This window comes from Nannobrachium achirus, assembly GCF_963921795.1.
Source record: "Nannobrachium achirus genome assembly, chromosome: 7".
NCBI classification, from domain to species: Eukaryota; Metazoa; Chordata; class Actinopteri; order Myctophiformes; family Myctophidae; genus Nannobrachium; species Nannobrachium achirus.
Genome location: NC_137816.1, coordinates 58,990,989 through 59,010,762, shown reverse-complemented (window position 1 = coordinate 59,010,762; position 19,774 = coordinate 58,990,989). Strand labels below are relative to the sequence as shown.

The 19,774-nt window shown below is 39.4% G+C and overlaps 1 protein-coding gene across 1 annotated transcript; it reads left to right on the top strand.

Annotated features, from left to right (window-relative positions):
- Positions 1 to 841: 841 nt before the first annotated feature.
- Positions 842 to 17,973, top strand: LOC308288877 (ERO1-like protein alpha; the record flags this gene model as incomplete). Its single annotated transcript, XM_080730352.1, has 15 exons — positions 842 to 937; positions 2,436 to 2,555; positions 10,285 to 10,368; positions 10,611 to 10,652; positions 10,968 to 11,044; positions 11,613 to 11,686; positions 12,313 to 12,433; positions 13,410 to 13,468; positions 13,729 to 13,755; positions 13,987 to 14,079; positions 14,503 to 14,749; positions 16,040 to 16,109; positions 16,631 to 16,717; positions 17,475 to 17,611; positions 17,913 to 17,973. 15 exons carry the CDS (start codon positions 842 to 844, stop codon positions 17,971 to 17,973), a joined length of 1,395 nt encoding a protein of 464 aa, XP_080586478.1.
- Between the last annotated feature and the right edge of the window lie 1,801 nt (positions 17,974 to 19,774).

The following is a 19,774-nucleotide window of genomic DNA, read 5'->3' as shown; positions in this document are numbered from 1 at the left end:
GTGCATGTATGTTCACTTTGTTTTGATTATGTTTCATTCATTACATCGTTGTAAAACAGACTAGTAATTTTGTATGCTCCGCATCACCCCCATCCAGGGACACCGAAGCCATTGATTGATTGATTGATTGATCGATCGATCGATTGAAGAGTTTATTAGCAGTTTGCAATAGAAAAGAGTACAGTTGCATGACAGCACACATCACTGGTACAAGATAAACTAAAAGGAGATCCTAGTAAGCTTTACGGATTATTTACACAGGAACCACTTCATGTATATCATATAACTTTGAATGACAGATGGATAGAACATAGTAGTCATACTTTACATAGGATAACATCAATTACAAAAGCAGAAAAGGGGGAAGGGGTGGAAACATGGGGGCTTAGCACCACCGTGTGGTTATTTAACGTCAATGCATGACACATAGCCTAAGTCCGATTGATTGATTGATTGATTGATTGATTGAAGACTTTATTAGAAGTTTGCATAGGAAAAGGTACAGTTTCATGACGGTACAGTTCACTGGTACAAGGTCTACTAAAAGGAGATCCATGAAAACACTAAGCTTATTTCCACAGGAAACCATAAACTGATTGATTATACCGTAGTAGTTATTAACCACACGACAAACGTAGAAGGAATCAGAAACAAGAGTCGTTCATTTAACGGCCATAAGTGCATGATGACTTATCAAAATGGTCACGTATTTCACGTAGCGCTATGAAGGGCTAGAGTAGATGACTAATTGCAACGCCAACGGTCCGGATGCTTGTTGTCATGTAGGCTACTAGTGTTTAAATGCTTTAAGCCTTAGAATATAGTCCTGTCAAAGCGCGATATGAAGTGCCATAATATGTTCTGCAGCTTAGTAGTGTTGATTGGCTTCATCCGGTCAGGCCGGGGCTCTGCAGCACAGGACAGGTGCTTTTGTAAGGTGAGTGCATGGGAACACTGGAACAGCTTAACTCACTGCTGTTTTTTTTTTTTAAATTGACACATTGAGTTAAAGTAGGCCTACTACTAAAGTAGGCTGCTATATAGCCTATAGTTAAAGTACCAGAAAGTTGGCTACTTATGAAGAATGTCCCATTTCACATTTTCAAATGTAGGCTACTATAATAGCCTACAGATATTTTGAAAATAGCAGATCTACCTACAAACCCTAAAAAAATGTGTAGCATCATGGCATTGTAAGCTTATAGATCTGCTCATTTCAATTGGCCAAAATGTATAAAGCTGAAGTGGTTGTTATTTTTATTTATTTATTATTATTATTCTTTTTAATAATCACATTCTATAAAGTAACTAAAGTTGTCAAATAATTGTGGTGGAGTAAAAGTAGGCCTATAATATATGCCTCTGAGATGTAGACTAGTGGAGTAGAAGTAAAAGTAGGCTACTGAAATTAAGAAATACTCCAGTAAAGTAAAAGTAGGCTACTTCAAAATTGTATAGTAGGCTACAGTGTACAGTAGGGTACTTGAGTAAATGTACTTAGTTACCTATATCGGTTGTCTAACATCTCTTATGTTGGACCAGATGGACCTTACCATTCTTGCTTTTAATTTGTTTTAAAGGCTATGTTTCTTTGAGAGATACTGTAGGTAGGATATAACCACCTCACCTCCCACAATGCTGACGAATCCCTTTCATTTATGTGAAATCTGTCGAAATAGCACAGGAAATTACACAATTTACATTTCCAACAGCACTTGGATAGGCTACTTATATTCTCTTGATTTTTTGTTTTAACAGTTTTATAGTTTATCTGACCATATTTTTAAGCTGAATCACTGTTTCCCCATGCCGTATTTTATGTTTTATGTAAAGCACTTTGTATCCATGTTTTGAAAAAGCGCTTTATAAGTGAAGTTTATTATTATAATTACACAAGCTACCATTTACACTAGGCTACTGTACTGGCCATTTCAATACGCTCTAACTAACAGTTTTAATTAGTTGGGAGCACAGTAAGGTTATTGTTTCTGAATGCTGCTGAGTGTATCTGAATGAGCTTTGGAATTGTGTCAATTTGTTTGTTATCCTATGGCAGCTTACTAAACATCAGAATCAGAATAAAAAGGCATATACGTATATCACATTACAAGCAATATGGATGAAATACATTCTTAATTGTGTAGGCCCATCAATGCAGTTAAAAGATAGAGAATAGAAGTAGCCTACAGTAAAGTGCATTAAGAAAAATGAGTGCATTAAGAAAAAGTTAAGAAAACAATGAATTAAGAAAATATTGAATTGTTCTATGGATCTTAATCCTCCTCATCATCACCATCGTGGATCAACACTGGTAGTAGCCTATAGTAATGTAAGGTAATGTTTGTTTCAATAGGCTATAGAGTAGAGAGAAGTATAGTTTTTGCACATTTAAGTCAAGACAAGATAAACTGTAGGTTACATCTTACTTATTTCAGGTCACAGGCAACCTTGATGATTGCATCTGTGATGTTGAGACCATCGATGCCTTCAACAATGACCGTCTTTACCCCAAACTTCAGAATCTGCTGGAGTCTGACTATTTCAGATTCTATAAGGTAGGTACCGGTATACTCTAATACATACAGACACAAACACGCACACATTAATGTATTAACCAACTCTAACCCTTGCCCTCTACATTGAACAAATTGAACCCTTAACCAAACTGATCCCTATAGCACACGCACACACACACGTACGCATGCACTCACGCACGCACGCACACGCACGCACGCACGCACGCACGCACGCACGCACGCACGCACGCACGCACACACGCACACACACACACACGCGCACACACACACACACACACACACACACACACACACACACACACACACACACCTTTACAACTGCACTCTAATTAGTAGGGCAGGAGAGAGGGGTCTACCAGCACCCCAATGACATGTTTTCGAAACCTGTTTTTTTTGGACCGTTATGATGTCTAGTTATGATTTCTGCTTGTTGCCGTCGCCAACTAATGCCCCATGGGGTTCATTTTTAACCTTTTCTCACAACTATTCTCAATCTGAACCATACAATGGTCATAACAGAAAATGCCATAACTCTTGATGTAAACAACCTACAGGGACAAATTAACACACTTTTCTATATGATTTTGACCCAGGGAATTCATTAAAGTGGTTATTTTTAACATTTAAGCACATCTTGACCCTATTTCAGGACAGAAACGGCGAAAAATAACCCAAAAATGATCAAAACACGTCTATACTTCTCTTTGTACAGATAAATTAAGGTGTATTCTTTTTATACCACAGGTTTTTTAGGACCCTTATGATGTCTAGTTATGATATCTGCTTGTTGCCGTGGTCAACGAATGTCCCATGGGGTTCATTTTTAACCTTTTCTCACAACTATCGCTAATCTCAACCATACAATGGACATAACAGAAAATGCCATCACTCTTGATTAAACAACCTACAGGGACAAATGAACACACTTTTCTATATGATTTTGACACAAGGAATTCATTTCCGGCATAATTTTTAACAATAAAGCACATCTTGACCCTATTTCAGGACAGAAACAGTGAAAAACAACCAGAAATGTTCAAAACACATCTATATTTCTCTTTGTACAAATACATCAACGTGTATTCTTTTTATACCACATGTTTTTTAGGACCCTTATGGTGTCTAGTTATGATTTCTTCTTGTTGCCGTGGTCAGCTAATGTCCCATGGGGTTAATTTTTAACCTTTTCTTACATCTATCCCCAATCTGGACCATACAATGGACATAACAAAATGCCTTAACTCTTGAAGTAAACAACATACAGGGACAAATGAACACATTTGTCTATATGATTTTGACACAAGGAATTTATTTACATCATAATTTTTAACATTCAAGCACATCTTGACCCTATTTCAGGACAGAAACAGCGAAAAACAACCAGAAAATGTTCAAAAACATCTATATTTCTCTTTGTACATATACATGTATTCTTTTTATACCACTTGTTTTTTTTAACCCTAATGGTGTCTAGACAATATTTCCTCTTGTTGGGTCAATCAACGTGGCTTGGGGTTCATTTTAACCCTTTCTTACACCTATCCCCAAAACAAAACATAAGATGGAGATAATAGAAAATACCATAACTCTTGAAGTAAACAACATACAGAGACAAATCAACACATTTTCCCACATCATTTGCACCCAAGGAACTCATTAACTTAACTTATTATTATTATTATTAAGATTCAAGCACATTTTGACACTACTTCATGGCAGAAACTGCAAAAGAATTGCAGAAAATATTCAAATCACATCTATTATTTCTCTTTGTACAACATTTCTAAGGTCACACATCATGTTTCTTAGTAACCTAATGGTGTCTAGTGTCAAGATTTAGTAGTGTTGCCCAACTCATGTCCCATGGGGTTCATGTTTTTTCCCCAGATATGTTTTCGGGCTTTTATGCCTTTATTGACAGGACAGTAGACTGACAGGAAACGGGGAGAGAGAGTGACACGCAGCAAATCTGGACGGGCTTGGGGATCGAAACAACGACCCACTGCAGGCTACACAAAGCCTACTCTATGTGGGATGCGCCCAGACCATTTTGAATCGATGTCCGTAAGTTATCAAAGAACAATTTCACTGGTCAGTGTCTTCTATCTCATCAAACTCCACCTCATCCTCTTCCTTGTCATCATCATTATCATCACTGAGGACAGCCAACAGGTCAATGAGAGATTGGGGAAGAATTGGCCCACAAGACCAGACAGGCTCCAAAGTCCCTCCTTCCATCTTCTGCCACCCCTGACCTTCGTCATAGGTTTAGTTCCCCACAAGATTGGCTCAGCTGCTCGCTTGTAACAGGCCACTCACTCTATAGTTCACCTGCTGGATGTGGGGGATGAGCATATTGGCAGAGGGGCAGGTGGGCAAAATGCACTCTAGACCTGCTGCAGAGGGTCTCGTCTTCTCCCACCAGTTTATTCAGCATCTTGCTTCTACCATAGTTCACTGATGTATCACATGCTTGATTTTACATCACACACGCGAAGGCTTACAGCTGCTCCTGCACTTCCGGCTTCAACTTACACTCATCGCCAAGCATTTCTCTCAAAATGTTGCATTATACATAATGCAACATTTTGAGAGACCAAATTTAGCAATAATCGTAACAATCATTCTACAGCCAGCTGGGCAATGAGTGTAAGTTGAAGCCGGAAGTGCAGGAACAGCTGGAAGCGTTCACGTGTGTGATGTAAAATTAAGCTCGCAAGACATCAGTCGACCAGGCTAGGAGCAAGATGCTGAATAAACTGGGGGAGAAGACGAGACCCTCTGCAGCAGGTCTAGAGTGCATTTTGCCCACCTGCCCCTCTGCCAATATGCTCACCCCCACCACATCCAGCGGGTGAACTATAGAGTGAGTGGCCTGTTACAAGCGAGCAGCTGAGCCAATCTTGTGGAGGCCTAGACCTATGACAAAGGTCAGGGGTGGCAGAAGATGGAAGGAGGGACTTTGGAGCCTGTCTGGTCTTGTGGGCCAATTCTTCCCCAATCTCTCATTGACCTGTTGGCTGTCCTCAGTGATGATAATGATGACGATAAGGAAGAGGATGAGGTGGAGTTTGATGAGATGGAAGACACTGACCAGTGAAATTGTTTTGGCTTTGTGTAGCCTGCAGTGGGTCGTTTTGATCCCCAAGCCCGTCCAGAAATGCTGCGTGTCACTCCCCATCTCTCTCCCTGTTTCCTGTCAGTCTACAGTCCTGTCAATAAAGGCATAAAAGCCCGAAAACATATCTGGGGAAAAAACATGAACCCCATGGGACATGAGTTGGGTAACACTACTAAATCTTGACACTAGACACCATTAGGGTACTAAGAAACATGATGTGTGACCTTAGAAATGTTGTACAAAGAGAAATAATAGATGTGATTTGAATATTTTCTGCAATTCTTTTGCAGTTTCTGCCATGAAGTAGTGTCAAAATGTGCTTGAATCTTAATAATAATAATAATAAATTAAGTTAATGAGTTCCTTGGGTGCAAATGATGTGGGAAAATGTGTTGATTTGTCTCTGTATGTTGTTTACTTCAAGAGTTATGGTATTTTCTATTATCTCCATCTTATGTTTTGTTTTGGGGATAGGTGTAAGAAAGGGTTAAAATGAACCCCAAGCCACGTTGATTGACCCCGGCAACAAGAAGAAATATTGTCTAGACACCATTAGGGTGAAAAAAAAACAAGTGGTATAAAAAGAATACACCTCAATATGTATATGTACAAAGAGAAATATAGATGTTTTTGAACATTTTCTGGTTGTTTTTCGCTGTTTCTGTCCTGAAATAGGGTCAAGATGTGCTTGAATGTTAAAAATTATGATGTAAATAAATTCCTTGTGTCAAAATCATATTGACAAATGTGTTCATTTGTCCCTGTATGTTGTTTACTTCAAGAGTTAAGGCATTTTGTTATGTCCATTGTATGGTCCAGATTGGGGATAGATGTAAGAAAAGGTTAAAAATTAACCCCATGGGACATTAGTTGACCACGGCAACAAGAAGAAATCATAACTAGACACCATAAGGGCCCTAAAAAACATGTGATATAAAAAGAATACACGTTAATGTATTTGTACAAAGAGAAATATATATGTGTTTTGAACATTTCTGGTCGTTTTTCGCTGTTTCTGTCCTGAAATAGGGTCAAGATGTGCTTTAATGTTAAAATTTATGCCGGAAATGAATTCCTTGTGTCAAAATCATATAGAAAAGTGTGTTCATTTGTCCCTGTAGGTTGTTTAATCAAGAGTGATGGCATTTTCTGTTATGTCCATTGTATGGTTGAGATTGGGGATAGTTGTGAGAAAAGGTTAAAAATGAACCCCATGGGACATTAGTTGACCACGGCAACAAGCAGAAATCATAACTAGACATCATAAGGGTCCTAAAAAACCTGTGGTATAAAAAGAATACACCTTAATTTATCTGTACAAAGAGAAGTATAGACGTGTTTTGATCATTTTTGGGTTATTTTTCGCCGTTTCTGTCCTGAAATAGGGTCAAGATGTGCTTGAATGTTAAAAATTATGATGTAAATAAATTCCTTGTGTCAAAATCATATTGACAAATGTGTTCATTTGTCCCTGTATGTTGTTTACTTCAAGAGTTAAGGCATTTTGTTATGTCCATTGTATGGTCCAGATTGGGGATAGATGTAAGAAAAGGTTAAAAATTAACCCCATGGGACATTAGTTGACCACGGCAACAAGAAGAAATCATAACTAGACACCATAAGGGCCCTAAAAAACATGTGATATAAAAAGAATACACGTTAATGTATTTGTACAAAGAGAAATATATATGTGTTTTGAACATTTCTGGTCGTTTTTCGCTGTTTCTGTCCTGAAATAGGGTCAAGATGTGCTTTAATGTTAAAATTTATGCCGGAAATTAGTGTTGTAGTCGAGTCCACCTAAAGCGAGTCCAAGTCAAGTCCAAGTCATATGGGGTTCGAGTCCGAGTCGAGTCCGAGTCAAGAGCCCCTGGGAGGGGGCCGAGTCCGAGTCGAGTCCGAGACCAATGGGAGGCGAGTCCGAGTCGAGTCCGAGACCAATGGTAGGCGAGACCGAGCCGAGTCCAGTTTTCTTTTTTTCCCTTTTGGAGCGGTGAAAGCGCTCCCAATAGACAGGTATGTCCGTGGGTATGTGGGTGGGTGGCTGGGTGGCCGTGTCCGTAGCCTGGCAATACCTTGAGTGGCCACACACAACACACTAGTTAAAGGAGGGGCGCTGTTTTGTGCAGGCCAGGCACACTCACCACTCACTCACAGGCACAGTTTACTCACTCACTCACTCACTCACTCACTCACATAGGGTACAGCTGCTCAAATTCACCGTTCCACTTCGAACCGAGGTTTGATTTTTTTTTGATAGGTAGGCTGCAGAAAACAATATATATTTTTTTCGGACACACACACACACACACACACACACACACACACACACACACACACACACACACACACACACACACACACACACACACACACACACACACACACACACAAACAATGCAAGAACCCCCCGTTCATGTGCATGCACCTGTCTGGTGTTTTCTACCAATACCTTTCAAATTAATGGCTTGTCTTCAAATTAAATCAATAGGTCTCCCCAAATTACCTTTGGTTGCTGTCAATGCTGTGGTTTAGGTTTGAGGGAGTTTTTTGGAGAGGTAGTTTTTTCCCATACCAATTTTCTGTCTAAGAACTAGACATTTGAGTTGCTACAATTACATTTTCTCCCAGGCAGAGAACAAGTACTTTAGTGTACAAATAAGACTTGGCATATACTGCAGTACAATATCCCAAATCACAGACGATAATTAGGCCTATCCAGTCTAATATCATGATATGGATATAATATTGATGCCCATGCACCAAAAGGCCAAGTGATAACAAAAACTAGACCAGGTCAACCTGGTTGTGCCAGACCCCCTGTCTGTCATCATCATTTATGACATCATGCCTTTTGTAGGCATGTCATCATCATGTCATCATCATATATACCCTTTATATAGAAAACCCGGACCGACATTTGCTTATGTAGGCCTACCCATTTCATGGGTCTGGCAATAATATTATTTAAAAAATAATTATGTCTACTACTGTAATCTATAACATTTTTAAACATTGCTGTTATAGTTGCATTGAAATAGAGCATGCATGATTTTAGCAAAACATTTTTCAAACAAACTCTTATCTTAATATTTTATTTTGACTAAAAGCTAAAATAAATAAATAAGGTTTTCCCATTCAAACACATAGCAGTATGTGCCTGTCTGCATTTCATTGTTTAAGGTGAGAAATGTAGGCTACCCTATGTCATTAGTCTGATGCCTTTCAAGTACAAGGCAAAACAATACCCCATGTCACTGCTTCAAGTTGTTTTGATTCGTTTTAACCTCTCTACAGGGACTTACAATGTTACACTTCTCTCTGTTGATCAGTGCACTTTAAAACTTTCGGATGAGGCTTGCTTAACGAGTAATAGACTACACCTGGAAATACAAAAAGACGTAAATTCTTAATCCAGCTGTGCGGGTGGATTAAACTACACAACACATGATCACAAAGGCTTGTGTTTGGAAGCTGTTAGGACTTATTTATTTGGGGACACAAGGATATCCTGCAGGTAAGAGGAAAGTGGACTGTTGTGCTGTTGTCTGTTTGGCGAAAAAAATAACTTCTGGGAAGATTAGATGCTTGCTGCTGTGCAGAGCGGGGCTCTGTGTGTGTGTGCCGTGTGTGCGTGTGTGCTACTACTGTGTGCCTATCAGATGCGCGTCAGAATGCTCTGTTACTTAACAAGGCAGCTAGGCAGCTCTCTTAATGTTAACGTGAATGCGCTCCTCATATGGATATAACATTTATTCCATTGCATTGTAGTGACTTGACTCGAGTGGACTCGGTGGGGGGCGAGTCCAAGTCAAATTAGACCGAGACCGAGACGAGTCCAAGTCAAATTAAGGGCGAGACCGAGACGAGACCGAGTCAGTGAAAATTTGGACTCGAGTCCTGACTCGAGACGAGTCATTGACTCGAGTACTACAACACTACCGGAAATGAATTCCTTGTGTCAAAATCATATAGAAAAGTGTGTTCATTTGTCCCTGTAGGTTGTTTAATCAAGAGTGATGGCATTTTCTGTTATGTCCATTGTATGGTTGAGATTGGGTATAGTTGTGAGAAAAGGTTAAAAATGAACCCCATGGGACATTAGTTGACCACGGCAACAAGCAGAAATCATAACTAGACATCATAAGGGTCCTAAAAAACCTGTGGTATAAAAAGAATACACCTTAATTTATCTGTACAAAGAGAAGTATAGACGTGTTTTGATCATTTTTGGGTTATTTTTCGCCGTTTCTGTCCTGAAATAGGGTCAAGATGTGCTTAAATGTTAAAATTAACCACTTTAATGAATTCCCTGGGTCAAAATCATATAGAAAAGTGTGTTCATTTGTCCCTGTAGGTTGTTTACATCAATAGTTATGGCATTTTCTGTTATGACCATTGTATGGTTCAGATTGGGAATAGTTGTGAGAAAAGGTTAAAAATGAACCCCATGGGGCATTAGTTGGCGACGGCAACAAGCAGAAATCATAACTAGACATCATAAAGGTCCAAAAAAAACAGGTTTCGAAAACATGTCATTGGGGTGCTGGTAGACCCCTCTCTCCTGCCCTACTAAATGGAACACCTTCAATGTTTGTGTTGTGCTATCATTGTTGTTGTATGCAGGCAAACCTGAATAAACCCTGTCCATTCTGGACAGACAACAGCCACTGTGGTCGGAGGGATTGTGCCGTGAAGCCCTGCTCTCCTGTGAGTTCATTTGACAAACCTACCAGCATGTTCAACCTGTCATCCCTGGCATGACATTATTAGCAAAACATTTAAAAAATAACAAAAAAGCAGATGTACAAATCATAATGTTTCACATTATGAATTGTGGTGAGCTTGTACATCGGCTATTTTCACTGTGCGATACCGTCTTACAGTAGATCAGTGGTGGTTAATCAAAGCTCTTTTCACATCAGCTCTGTCAAAACTCTTGTGTTTCACAGAATGAGGTTCCTGAAGGAATGAGATCCTCCAGTCACAACAAGGTGAATGCCTTTACTGAACTTTTGATGATGATGATGATGATGATGATGATGATGATGATGATGATTATAGCCTAATAGTGTTACAATAGGCCTACATAGACTTTGAGTGTCATGTTGTTTTAGTGCTTATGAAGAGATACAAGTCCGTCCTCCATCCAAACTGTGCGATAACCCAAGTAAGTATATTTTAACAAATACAATTAAATGTGAATATTCAATATTTGACAAAAAATCTCGTCTTTGTGTGCGCGTATGTGCGTGTGTGCGTGTGTGTGTGTGTGTGTGTGTGTGTGTACGTGCGTGCGCGCGTTACAGTATTCAGCTGAGGCCAATGAGCAGATGGATGGCTGTGAGAAGGCGGAGCAGCTGGGAGCGGTCGATTCCGATATCAGGTGTGGTGGTTTTATGAAATAATATGCTTAATCATGACTCACTTATAAGACATGCAAGTCTTGTTTGATTAATAATTAATTAATCTATATGTCATTATAAAAAAGGTCTGTCTCCCAACTGTACTGTAAACTGGACAGAGGAATAGAATTATTCAGTGTAATTTGCCTATGATCAGTGTGATGAATATTATTTGTGCCCTATGACCAGACACAATTTTTAGTGTGGTGTTGCCCCCTGCTGGACATACAGGAATATTTGGGGAAAATGTGTAAACATTTTGTGATTATGAGAAGTAGAGACACATCTGAAGGTGGAAAAGTAGATGGTAGATGTTTTTTAGACAATTGAACAACTGCTGAACGTGGAGTTACAGATGGACATACATACATACATACACGCACTTGCTGTGGTACGCATTCTGATTAGGTAGTGAGATTATGTAGTGGAACATACACAATCTTTTTTTTTCTTGTCTTTTAAGAGTTTTGAGTTATTCCGCTTCTATGCAGTCCCTGCATGTGCAAATGTACTTAGTCAATAAAAGTAATTCTGGTTCTGTCTCATCAGTGAAAAGACCAGAGAGGCTTTGCTGGAGTGGAACAAGCACGATGACGAGGCAGAGCGCTTCTGTGTGATTGATGGTAAGACACGGTTTGTTAATTTAAAACATTTACAGGGAACCGTTTACCCAGATAATCTGGCCAAAGTGGAACCAGCAGGTTTTTGGGAAAAGATTTGCATTCATGTTTAGTTGTATTGTGTTCTGTTGTATTATGTTTTACTGTTGTTATGCCTACTGTGCAGCACTGCGTGTGTGTGTGTGTGTGTGTGTGTGTGTGTGTGTGTGTGTGTGTGTGTGTGTGTGTGTGTGTGTGTGTGTGTGTGTGTGTGTGTGTGTGTGTGTGTGTGTGTGTGTGTGTGTGTGTGTGTGTGTGTGTGTGTGTGTGTGTGTGTGTGTGTGTGTGTGTGTGTGTGCGTGCGCGTGTGATTTAAAATAATATTTTTTTTATATTTTCTCCAGTGACAGTGATCCTCCACAGTGGTTCTGGTTTAATTCATTTATTTCTCATTCATTATACTTTCCTATCCTATAAAATTAACTTTCATTTAATTTTATATTGATTATGGAAGTGACATACAAATAATTTGTGAACAATCAGAATGAAAGTTATGACCAATCTAGTGCGTGGTTCTGGAATTATGGTCATTAAATAGTTGATCTGTAGATGAGACTGTGATCATTGATCATGTTGTTGTTGCATCACAGATGAGGAGTGTCCAGACTCTCAGTACGTTGACTTGCTGTTAAACCCTGAACGCTACACGGGCTACAAAGGACCAGATGCCTGGAAGATCTGGAACAGCATCTATGAGGAAAACTGCTTCAAGTAAAATCAAGACTTCTTTATTTTGAGATCATTTATGAAGGTGTTTCTGTTTCAATCATTTGTCAGTACAGTGTGAGGGAGGAAGGAAGGAGAGGGTCGAGGGAGAGGGAATTAAAGGTAACACAGGCCTTGAGTCACCTTTGAACCCATGGTGTGTAAGTCACACTAGCTGGTACTTAACCCAATGCTTCAGCGAAGAAAGGAAAGAAAAAAGAAAAATAGTGTGGAAAAACAAGACAAATAAAAGTAACATAAAGGAATTATACTGTATAGGAAGTAATACAACACTGTACCTAGGAGTAAGGGGCACGGTCGCACAGTCTGTAGCACTGTTGCCTCACAGCTAGAAGGTCCTGCGGGTTCTATTCCCACTGGGGACGCTGTGGGCGCTAGGGGTGTGTTCTCTCCTCCGCGTCATCAGTGCCCATACCCTAAGTGGGGTTGGCAAAAGGGCCTTTCTGTGTGACGTTTGCATGTTCTCCCCATGTCTCCTAGGGTAGGTACCCTCACAAAAAACATGCAGTAATCCTTGTCTCTATACTGCCTCCTCCTGGCCAGCCGGGGCGCCTGATGGAGGGGAAAGGAACTGGTTGGAATGACGTGTTCCTTCCACGTGCTACGTCCAGCCAGGGAATCTCTCCCCTGTCAGGTGAAAAGAAGCAGCTTGGCCTACTCATGCATAGAAGGAAGCATGAGGTCAGTCTGTTGCTCTCCCCAGGTTGGCAGAGGGAGTGTATCGCCCAGGATTACATTAGATAATTGGCATTAGGGGAAAAATGGGTTGCAAAATCATGGGATAAAAAAAACAAAAACACTGTACCTAGGATACGTTTTTCTGCTTTACAGGAATAGCAAAATGTACAGAACAGAACAAAACAAAACAAAGAATAAGCCTGAAGGTGACGTTTTTCAATGTACAATGTCCAAATGACTTACAAGATAAATGAAAAAAGAATTGACTTTCATCACCCTGCAGACCTTATACTGTGAAGAGACCCCTAAATCCTACTGCGTACAGCAGTACAGGAGCTGAAGGTGAGGATTCATTACATAATAGCCTAATATAAATTGTATTGGTTTAGCAATCGAAAACACTGCTAAGTGCTATACCAAAAGGTTATAACAATCCTGACATGATATGAACCAAAGATATTAATACAATAAATTAATAAAAAGACTAAAAGGATTATCTGACTGATATTGCACTATATATGTGTTTGTTTGTGTCTGTCTGTCTGTCTGTCTGTCTGTCTGTCTGTCTTTCTTTCTGATTAAATCAATGATATGGTTTTCAGCAAAGACCTTCTACAGGTGGTTGGAAGGTAGGTTGCTAAGAGAATAATAATAATAGTCTGTCTGTTCGTCCGTCCAGTGTGTGTCCATCATTCTGTCTGTGTACAGCTAATCCAGCACCGTTGGCTTGATCACAGCGAAGCTGTGCACACGTCACATAGTTATTTCTTAAAATATTTAATTTTAATATACAGGTATGTGTGTGTTTGGAGGTTGGGGAATTTATATCCCACCTTCTTAATCCCTCTCCTGTCCTCCAGGCCAGTGTGTGGAGAAGAGGGCTTTCTACAGACTCATCTCTGGCCTCCACACCAGCATCACTGTCCAAATGAGTGCCAGATATCTACTGGATGGTAAATTTGTCTTGAAAGACGAATGTCTTGGTTGAAAGATCTGCACTTAAGTGTCATTTTAGATTTTATCCATATATATAGCAAAATAAGTTTTTCAGAAAACTCTTAGGATTTAGAACAGTAGTTCTCAAAAATAGCAGATATACAAGCTCACAGCATGTCACTTTGTGCCACGCTGCGAGCTTGTACATCTGACACTTTTGAACATTTCTGAAAAGTCCTTTGCATTTTTTTAACACAAATCTTCTCTTCTTGGTGGTCCCTGGCATAGAGCATTTTCAGATGGGGGTCCGAGGCCAAATACATATCATTTTGGGAGTCCTTGGCACAAACACGTTTGAGAACAACTGATTTAGTTCAGGCATTTGTAGAATCGACCTCTGGTCTTAAATATCCTCCCGTTCCTCTCTCTCTTTCTCTCAGACAGCTGGTTTCAGAAGAAGTGGGGTCACAACATCTCAGAGTTCCAGCAGCGCTTTGACTCAGAGCTGACAAACAACGAGGGGCCCAAGAGGCTCCGCAACCTCTACTTCCTCTATCTGATTGAGCTGCGTGCCCTGGCCAAAGCCTTGCCCTTCTTCCAGCAGCCCTCCTTCCAGCTCTACACTGGCAGGCCAGAGGAGGACCGCAAGCACAAAGACATGCTCCTCAACATCCTTCAGGACGCCAAGTAAGCCTGGGCACAATATTCTACAGTAGAATGAGACTTTATGTGAGAGAAAGCAGCATAACTCTGTTAGTAACTGTACTGTATCGTTCTTGAGTGTTCATTTAACTTAGATAACATGTAACTGCCAAATGGAGCCTTAAAGGGATATTCCACTTTCAACAGGGAGCAGTGGAAGGGCCTCTCTCCACATACACACCCATTGTAACTTCAAACTCCATTTTAACCATGACAGATTCATTAAAAACACCCATTATTTTTTTTGGTGACTCATACTACCCTCCTAATACGTGAGCAGGACGTTTCTTTCAATAACTGTTTTCCCCAAATAATTATTAAAAATAATTGAAAACAGTTATTGAAAAAAACGTCCTGCTCACGTATTAGGAGGGTAGTATGAGTCACCAGCAAAAGATAATGGGTGTTTTTAATGAATCTATCATGGTTAAAATGAAGTTTGACAATGGGTGTGTGTGGGGAGAGGCCCTGAGCCTGGAGGGCCTGGTAACATTTACATCAAATATCTAATCTATTGCTCATGTAGAATGTCGATATTTTATTGTCATAAATTAGAACATCTTTTAATACATGTCCATTGCCTAATGGAAGTAAATTTGGGGGTCCATGAGCCTGGTGCAGACTACTGTAGAAGACTTAGAACATGGCTACCCAGTGGTAGTAGCTATGGTCTATCCTCCACTAGCCACACAATAGCGAAATGTTTACATTTTTTCAAAGGTTGTAGATAGAACTCGATAGCCTTGTTGCAACACAAAACGGGATCATTCAACCTCTGCCAGACCACTTTATTTATGCACCTTTTTGTGTCTGAAAATAGGACAGTTTGTCATTTCTGAACGATTTATCAGATAGGTAGAACAGCACCACAATAGTAATGAAGCAAAGCATTACAGAAAACATTTTACTTCCAAAATTGCTGCAGCTCTAAATTGCACGAAATTAAACTGTAACTAAATGAAGGCAGTGATCCTTAGTCAAGTCATTGACCACGTTGATGTACTACTCAATAAAAAGACAATACCACTACACTTCCCAGTTTCAACAATAGCAGTCATTGTATTTTCTTTCAATTATTGGACCTAAAGGTATGCTGCAGTCTAGTATCAGATCAACAGAGGGCCTAGTGATTGTCCTATACTGGTAAGATACCAGGTTCAAACCGGTTAACGTGTCCTTGAGTAAGACAGAGATCTTGCTTGGTTTGTTATCCGCTCTGAAATTTAACTGAACAGTTGTTTAAAATGAATTCTCTCTATTTCAACCTCCCCACAGGTCTTTCCCTCTGCACTTTGATGAGACCTCCCTGTTTGCTGGAGACGAGGAGGAGGCTGCCAAACTTAAGGTTAGGTCTGTAACCACTGCTGAGTCTGGCAGTGGAAGATTTGTCTACTGTTAATATCTTGTTTAATGTGGAATACTTCAAAAGTGTAGTAAAACCTGCTTTGAAGGAAGCCACAGGGAGAGGGAAAGCTTCATTGCTCTTAACATTCACTTATTCAGAAGAACTTGGAAACACTTTGGTGCAAATGTCATATACAAAGAGTATGTTTTGCCACTCATTGTGAAGAAACTCCAACAACGATTTCAGAACCATTGGCAAAGTACATGGACATGTCATGCAGTACTGCATTAAACACTTAAATTAAACAAGGCAACTAACAAAAATCTCAGAGCTGTTGTTGATAATTAAATTACAGCTCTGAGCTACAGCTCTGAGTTTCTTTTGTGTGAATTTGTGTTTTGCAGTGCACTATATGAGGTGGGTACCTGAGGGCCTGAGGTCCGATGTATCATCACTGAATTATTTTTGTAACTATGCTCACTGATGTTTTTTTGCTTGTGTGTGTGTGTGGGTGACATCAGGAAGACATCAGGCTGACATTCAGGAACATTTCCAGGATCATGGACTGTATGGGCTGCTTCAAGTGTCGGCTATGGGGAAAGCTCCAGGTGAGTGATCTAATGCCATCTACTGGTAGTCGAGGACCCACATGCCCAAAAGCTCAAGGAATATTGTTTAACCTGTGATGTTTTGCCGCACTTTTTATTTCTGTTTTATTTATTAGTTTGGTCATTAAGGTCCACAGAATGACAGGCCTGCTCTGCCGGAAACATTGCGAAAAATGTGTATATTTACTGTCCCATTGACTCCACTACACAGGAAAAGAAAAATATTAAAAAATGAAAAGATCTGCTTTAAGTAGCATGTGAGGGGTCAAACTGGGGTGTTTTCATGATTCTGAATCCATTACAAGCACTTGTTTTGCAAGAAATAGAACATTCCTTGGGCTAAAAAAACAGTGTTACAAAACTGTCAAAAGTGATGAGTCATCACTTTTCACAGTCATCAGTGATGACTATGGCCCCTTAAAACCCATACTTTTGTTTGGTGCTGGAAATAGCCTATCTACAAGCTCACAACATGTCACATTGTAGACCATTGCAGCATGTAAATCAGCTCTTTTTGGCAAAACAGAGTATAAACTAGAAAAGTGTGCTCCTTGGAGTGCAGTACTGCACCAGGCTGAGTTGCTTACCAGGGCTGTGTCAGTTGTGGGCTGCAGCCACCAGGATACAAGGAGCCAATCAGAATAGAATATGAAAAATCTAAAAAATCTGGAGGAATAGTAACAAAATCATGGCACACTTTGTCATTTCTTAACTTTCTATGACTGTCATCTGTGTGTCTCTATCTGTTTCATCTCAGATGCAAGGATTAGGCACAGCCTTGAAAATCCTGTTTTCCAAACAACAGATTGAGGCTCTGTCCAAATCTAACATCCAATGGCCCACTTTCCAGCTTAGTCGCCAGGAGATCGTCTCCCTTTTTAATGCCTTTGGGAGGTAAGACACTTTCTATTCAATTCATTTCAGTTTCATTCATTGTCAATCCAGTGCACAGTGACCTGAAAATCCTTTCACTTGGAACAAAAGCTCAACATGGTGTAGCAGTAATGGTAGTTAAAGTAGCTGGTACTGAAGTGTTTTTTTGCACAGTTTAATTTAAGTACAATATCATTATGATAGTTACTTTGCCATTCTCAATTAAATGTTTAAACAAGCTAAGACTAAAAGTGCCATTAGGAAACCACCATTGCAGATGTTCACATCCATAGAATTCATTTCCCCCCTTAATCTCTCCCAGGTTATCAAGCAGCATTAGAGAGTTGAAGAACTTCAGATCCCTTCTAGGAGAGGTGCGGTAACGATGTAAAAGATCTTGCTTTGCTGTGACCATTATATTCTTCTTGAGCATTCAAGGAATGAGACAAATGTGTGACTTTTCTCAATGGGAAAATGTATGACTAGCTACCATAGCCATGCAGCACTGAATCACCCCAATTGGATTGCTTTTATTGTATTGAATATTGCTAAGCCAATAAGTAGTTTCAACCAACTTCCCACTGACTGTCCTTACTCTTTATATTGTTCAGTAAATATTCTCTAAAACAAGTACTGAGTCTCAGTAATAGTGGCCTTTTTGTGTGTGTTACAATCTATAGATTAAGATGTACTCTGCAAGATGTTCATGTCACTGATCACATGACCCCACAATCAATCCTCCACTTCTAGGCATCACAGAAGGGTGGGACTTTTTCCTTATTTCCACACGACTCTAAAGTATATTAATGACATAATACAGATTGAGTGCATTGTTTATAATTGTGGTTTGGTTCTATGATAAAAACAAAATAATGTCTGTTGGGTTTCATTTACATTTTGTGTTTTAGAATGTAATTAAAGCACCGCTACATTCCAGCTCTGTTGACATGCAACACCAACAACAACTGCTCAGCTAGTACTACACACAAATATATTTCTTAGTGTTATTTCCCATGACTCATCGTCATTCATAAAATACACAGCAAAACACCCCATACAGCCTGTCCTGTTCATAACCATTGGTGGAAAGTAATTAAAGGGGAAGACCACCCATTTTCAATATTGAAATATGTCTTTAATATACTTTAGAGGAGTTGTGTGGAAATAGAAAAAAAGTCCCCCCCCCCCCCTTCTGTGTTGCCTAGAACTGGAAGATTGATTTTTTGCTGTTAGTATTGTAAAGTGCAACGGTGTGATGTCATCAAGTTTTCCACACAACTCCTCTAAGGTATATTAATGACATATTTCAATATTGAAAATGGGTGGTCTTCACCTATACGTACATTTAGGCTACTTAGGTAATTTACTTAAGTACAATTTTGAGGTATTTGTACTTTACTTGATTTCCAATTTCCAATACTTTTACTTCTACTCCACTAGGCCTACATCTCAGAGTGCACATATTGTAGTTTTACTCCACTACAATTATTTGAAACTTTAGTTACTAGTTTACTTTGTAGATTCTGGATAAAACATACATTAACCACTTCAGCCTGATATACATTCCAGCCGTTTGAAAATAGAAGATCTACAATTTCAAAAGATGTATTAAAAAAAATATGGGACATTCGAACAATGACTTTCCACTTTTGTTACTTTAAGTCTATTTTGAAACCATTACTTTATTAGGCCTACTTTTACAGTTTACTCAAGTACATTTTGATTGACTTTTACTTGTTTTAACAGAGTATTTCTACATTAAAGTAGGCCTGTTGATACTTTTACTGAAGTACAGTACAAAATGTGAGTACAGTTGAACTGGACATGGGTTCCAGACGGTGAAGGGTTAAAGTCTGTAATAGGATGAATGGATATTGTCGCGAGGACGAGTTTCGTCACTAAAATAATTTTAACCTGCTCGTCAAGTCTTTTCATAGTATGCCTTTAACTTCCGGTTGGTGCATTACAAAATAAGACGAACATATAGGTTTCTTGAAGAATAACAAATGACGCATAAAAATGGACAGTGAACTTCACATCTCATCATCTGTAAGTCAACTTCATTTAAATGGATGGATGTCAGTTATGGAAAACTGTGTTTGTCTATTAGACTACAGACAGAGTAGCTTTACCCCATCATTTTCACTCTCAGATGGTATTATGTAAACACTAAAAACTTTCATT